Below are 5,452 nucleotides of genomic sequence, written 5' to 3'. Positions count from 1 at the left end.
CTCACATATACTAATTTTTCTTGATGGTCATTCAATTTAGAAAAGAAAGGTGTTAATAAAATTTATATTCAAGTCATTAAGGATATGTATGTAGGAGCTGTTACTTGAGTTCAAATACAAGTTAGTTTGATCAAGTATTTTTCTATTTTAGTTAGATATATCAAAAAGGATCATCTTTAAGTCCATATCTTTTTTGCTTTGCTTTAGTCATGAATGTTCTTACTTGACATTACAAGATGATGTTCCTTGGTGATACTTTTTTCTAATGATATTCTTCTTATTGATAAGGCTAGAAAGGGAGTTGAAAGAAAATTTGAATTATGGGGGCTAATCATAGAGTCTAAAGTCTTCATTTGAGTAGATATAATATCAAAAACATGGGATGTAATTTTATTAGTATTAGATCTAGTGAGGGTTGTGACTTTGGGCAATCAATCCATTAATAAGAGTACAAGATTTAGATTTCATGGGTTTATTGTTCAAAGTAATGGTGAAAGAAATGAGAACATTACTAATAGAATTGAAGTTGGATGATTGAAGTAGAAGAATGCGTTTTATATTTTTTATAATAGAAAAGTACCCCTCAAATTTAAAGAAAAATTTTATAAGATGGTGATGAAACCTACAATGCTTTATGGTGCAACTTGTTTGCCATTAAAAGAAAAGCATAAGGTTATGACTTGCAGAGACGAGGAAGCTCAGGTGGATGAGTGGTTTCACTCTTAGAGACATAATGCAAAATATGTGCATGAAATAGTTGGAGTAGCTCGAGTGACATATAAGATAGAGTTAGATGGTTTAGACACAGCAAATGTTGATCTTCTTATGTGTGTGTACGTGTGTGTGTATATATATTGGAACGGGGAGTATCGGTCCGCTGCCACGTCAGCTTGTGATGCGCATGGCGATGTCCACTGTAGAAAACAGAGAATAAGAATACTAGAAAAAAGATGGAGAGTTGAGGGATAACATATCGTATATTTTCTTATGCTACGGTTGTACAAGAGTTTGATATATATGGCTAATTCTATAAACTAGATACACGTGCCATCTTCTTATAGAATGCAAGAAATACAGTGTTTATTTTAATTCTTCTCTAATAGCCCCCCGCAAACTGAGGATTCTTGAGAGAACGTCAGTTTGGAGCGTAGGAATCGAAATCTGTTGGTTGACAGCAATTTTGTAAGAATATCGGCCACTTGATCTATAGTACTGATTGGGAGTAGTTGAATGTTGTTAGAATGAATTTGATCCCGAACAAAGCGTTGATCGATTTCTATATGTTTTGTTCTTGCGTGGAATACTGGATTGTTCGCCAAAGCAATTGCAGATGTATTGTCGCAAAAGAGATCAATTTTGGTGTCGTGCTTGATCCCGAAATCCGATAGTAGCCGTTTTATCCAAATGGTGTCAGCTGCGGCAGCTGCTGCAACTCCTAACTCCTGGTATCGAGAGACTGTACTTTATTTCTTGACAGTCCAAGAAAATAGAGTGTCTCCCAAATATGTACAAAATCCTGATGTAGACTTTCTTGTTTCCCGATCTCCGGCCCAGTTAGAATCCGAAAACGTACAGAGGTGTAGCGATGATTTCGTGATAGGTAGTCCAAAGTCAATCGTTCCATGAATATACCGAAGCAGTCTTTTTAACAGGTAGAAGTGAGTACTATTAGGAACGTGCATGTGCTGAGATAATATGTTGACGGCAAACGCTATGTCAGGATGAGTGATTGTTAGATATTGAAGAGCGCTCGTTATTCTTCTGTAAATGTGCGGATAAAATGATGGAACTTCTGTTGAAATGTTGTCAGGCAATTTTGTGCAAGAGGGATTAGCTAGGGAGTTGCAGTTACTGAGATTAACTTGTTGAAGAATAGATTTAGCATAGGCGGTTTGAGAGAGGAAGTACTTATCTATGTCCGTTAGAATCTTGATGCCGAGGAAGTGGTGTGCTGGACCAAGTTTCTTCAGCATGAACTGTTGTTTGTGTTGATGAAGAGATGTTGGATTGCAGGTTTGTCATTGCCCGTGACTAATATATCATCCACGTAGACCAGAAGGTAGATGCAGATATTAGCTTGTTGAAAAATGAGAAGGGATTGATCCGCTTTGCTGTGTTGGAAACCAATTTTAAGAAGATAATTGGTAAATGTCGTGAACCACTGACGCGGAGCTTGTTTTAGGCCATATATGGCCTTGCATAAGCGATACACGTGGTTCAGATGAGTAGTGTCCTCAAACCCCTTTGATTGCTTCATATAGACTGTTTCATCGAGTGTTCCGTGTAAGAACACATTGGTGACATCCAATTGTTCAACCTTCCATCCATGAAATAAAACAATTGTAAAAATAATTCATATTGTGGGGAGTTTGGCTATCGGAATGAAGGTTTCACTGTAGTCTAGACCGTGTTACTATCTATTCCCTTGTGTAACTAACCGTGCTTTGTATCTGGCTATTGAGCCGTCTGAATTGAGCTTAGTATGGTAAGTCCACTTACAACCTAGTATCAATGCATTGTTAGGAGATGGTACAATATCCCAAGTGCCTTGCTGTTGCAATGCTAGGAATTCAGATGCCATTGCCTTCCTCCAATTTTCGCGTATGTTGGCTTTCATGATAGGTGCAAGGATCCTGAATTTGAAGTGATAAAGTTTCGATGTATGCTAAGTTGAATCGACGAGCTGGTTTAAGGGATCCTGTTTGAAACCGCATGGTCATATGATGTTTGGTTGGTTGGTTGTGCAAAGGAGAGACGGAGGTAGAGGTAGCTGTATTAGCAGGACTGCGATTGTCATGCTGGTGCGTGTGGCCTTCAGAGAGTTGTGTTGCAGGAGCTGTGATTTTTGTAGTAGCTTGGGTATTGGCTGTAGTAGTGAACGTAGGATCTGATATTGGCAGAAGCAGAGCAGGTGCAGTGTCAGGCGCTGGAGAAGGATCATTGATCTCGTAATGCTAAAATGGAAAAGAGTTTTCGTTAAATTGAACATGTCTCGAGATAACTATACGATTGGTTTGAATGTTCATGCACTTATAGCCTTTTTTGAGTGTTCGAGTATCCCATGAATACATTGACAATGGATTTGGGATGAAATTTGGTTCGACCGTGAGTAGGAGTTAGAGTAAAGCATTCACATCCGAAGGTTCTCAGATATTCATAGGCCGATTTTGTATTGAAAATCAGTTGCATAAGAGAAATGGAGTTTGTATTAGTAGATGGCATTCTATTTATAAGATAGGTTGCCATGGAAACTACATCAGTCCAATACGTATGTGGCATGAATGCCGTGTGCAGCAGAGTTTTGGTCGTCTCCATGATGAGCCTGTGCTTTCTTTCGGCAATCCCGTTTTGCTCCGACATGTATGGACAGGTTGTTTGATGTAGAATGCCTCTTGATTGGGTGAAGTTCTTAAATTGATTATTAAGGTATTCCCGTTCACCGTCAGTGCGTATAGCCCTGACTTTCTTGTTGGTTTGTCGTTCAATAAATGTAATAAAATCTATGAACGTTTTAGTGACATCAGATTTGAACATAATGGGAAATAACCACGTTAAATGAGAAAAATCATCGATGAAAAGTACATAATAGCCAAATCCTTGATGTGAGGGAACCGGTTAAGGTCCCCAAACATCAGAATGCACAAGCTCAAGAATGTTTCTTTTTCTGTTAGTAGAATTGGGAAAAGATAATTTTTGACTTTTGCAAGTCTTACAGGAGTTACAAGAAAATCGAAAACAATTGGTATATGAAGATTAGCATTGCTGTTGGAGATATTCCGGATGACTTGATGATTTGGATGCCCAAGCCTCTTGTGCCAGTCATAAGCAGTGATTGAAGATGTGTACAGGGCTTTGGTCCCGTCGGTTTGCTGATTGGAGGAGATCCTATACATCCCATTTTTACTGCTACCGTTGAGAATATGTTGATTTGTAAGAAGATCCTTAAAGATAAACCCGTTGGCATCAAATGTTATCAAAATGTTATTATCTTTAACTAAATGAGAAATGGACAGTAAATTATGAGAGATAGCAGGTATATGTAAGAGTTTAGAAAGATGAAGCTTACGAGTCGAGGTGGGAAGAATGCCTGTGCCCGATTGAGCAATGGGTAACGTTCTTCCATCCTTGATAGAAACGTTGTCCGAACCTCTGTACTCTTTGACATTATCAAGATTGTCCATAGAGTTTGTCATGTGCGAAGAGGCGCCCGAGTCAAGATACCAATCGTCTGTGGATAGCACGTTAGTCGATAGCAGAGCATTGTTTGATTTGGTCTGCTTGTTCACTGGAGTGTAATTGGGATTGAGACGGTGCCAACACACATCAGCAGTGTGACCTTTCTTCATACAAATTTGACAAACAAGATTAGGAGCAGGGTTCGCACGATGTTTCTGATTTCCTGACTAATATGATCGACCGCGTCCTCTTCTGGATCGACCCTTGGTGGTGTAGAGAGCTATTTGATTGTCAGCCATTACCGATTACTTTGAAGCATCGGACTGGATGTGAATTTCTTCACTAATGAGTAGTGCATGCAGATTGTCCAAACTTAGCGGGGTTTGCATCGTTCTTACAACCATCTTGAACGAGTTGTATGCCACTGGAAGGCTGTTCAAGATATGATGAAGAACGTCTTCAGAGTCAAGTTTTGCACTGGCGTACGCAATTTGATCAACAAGTTTCTTGATCTCCGTGAGATATTGCGTCATAGAGAGATTTTTCATAGATATATTTTGCAATTCGTTCTTCAGCTGAATGACTTTGGAACGATTCGTCGACTGGAACATGATTTACAGAGTTGTCCAGATTTCCGATGTTGATTCAAGATGCATGACATACGAAAGAATTTGCGGGGAGATAGTCGCACAGATGGCCGCCGCCAAGTTTTGATCCGTCACCATCCATTTGGTACGTCTGTAGTTTGGATCTTGATTTTCTGGATCTTGATCGTGAGATGGCATGGATGATGTTGCCGCTGGATCGAGAAATGCTTCGAAACCATTCGCCTTGAGCAGCTTGTTGATTTGGTTGCTCCATATCAGTTAGTTTTCCGATGAAAGAGGATGAGGAATTAGGGATTTGAGATTTGATATTACAAATTTGAGGGAAGGATTGTTAAGATCGAGATTTGTCAGAGAAAACACCTGAGACATTGCCTGTGTTGGAGGAGGAGGCGGAAGCCGAGTTCGCCATTGATGTCCCCATAATGAACTTACTTCTAATACCATGTAGAAAATAGAGAACGCGAATACTAGAAGAAAGATGGAGAGCTAAGGGATAACATACCGTGTATTTCCTTATGCTACGGTTGTACAAGAGTTTGTTTATATAGCCAATTCTATAAACTAGATACATGTGCCATCTTCTTATAGTAATACAGTGTTTATTTTAATTATTGTCTAATATCCACTAGTCTCCTCGGCTGACCTAGACGAGCAACCCACACCTATTA

General features: G+C 39.3%; 1 protein-coding gene across 1 annotated transcript; it reads right to left on the bottom strand.

The window, feature by feature from the left end:
• Nucleotides 1–3,549: 3,549 nt before the first annotated feature.
• Nucleotides 3,550–4,340, bottom strand: LOC114580777. Its single transcript, XM_028699349.1, has 2 exons — nt 4,067–4,340; nt 3,550–3,941 (listed from the first exon to the last, which is right to left on the bottom strand). Exons 1-2 carry the CDS (start codon nt 4,163–4,165, stop codon nt 3,552–3,554), a joined length of 489 nt encoding a protein of 162 aa, XP_028555182.1. The 5' UTR covers nt 4,166–4,340; the 3' UTR covers nt 3,550–3,551.
• Nucleotides 4,341–5,452: the final 1,112 nt, after the last annotated feature.

This window comes from Dendrobium catenatum, unplaced genomic scaffold, assembly GCF_001605985.2.
Source record: "Dendrobium catenatum unplaced genomic scaffold, ASM160598v2 fragScaff_scaffold_1260, whole genome shotgun sequence".
Taxonomy (NCBI): domain Eukaryota; kingdom Viridiplantae; phylum Streptophyta; class Magnoliopsida; order Asparagales; family Orchidaceae; genus Dendrobium; species Dendrobium catenatum.
This window is presented reverse-complemented; position numbering and strand designations above follow the sequence as displayed.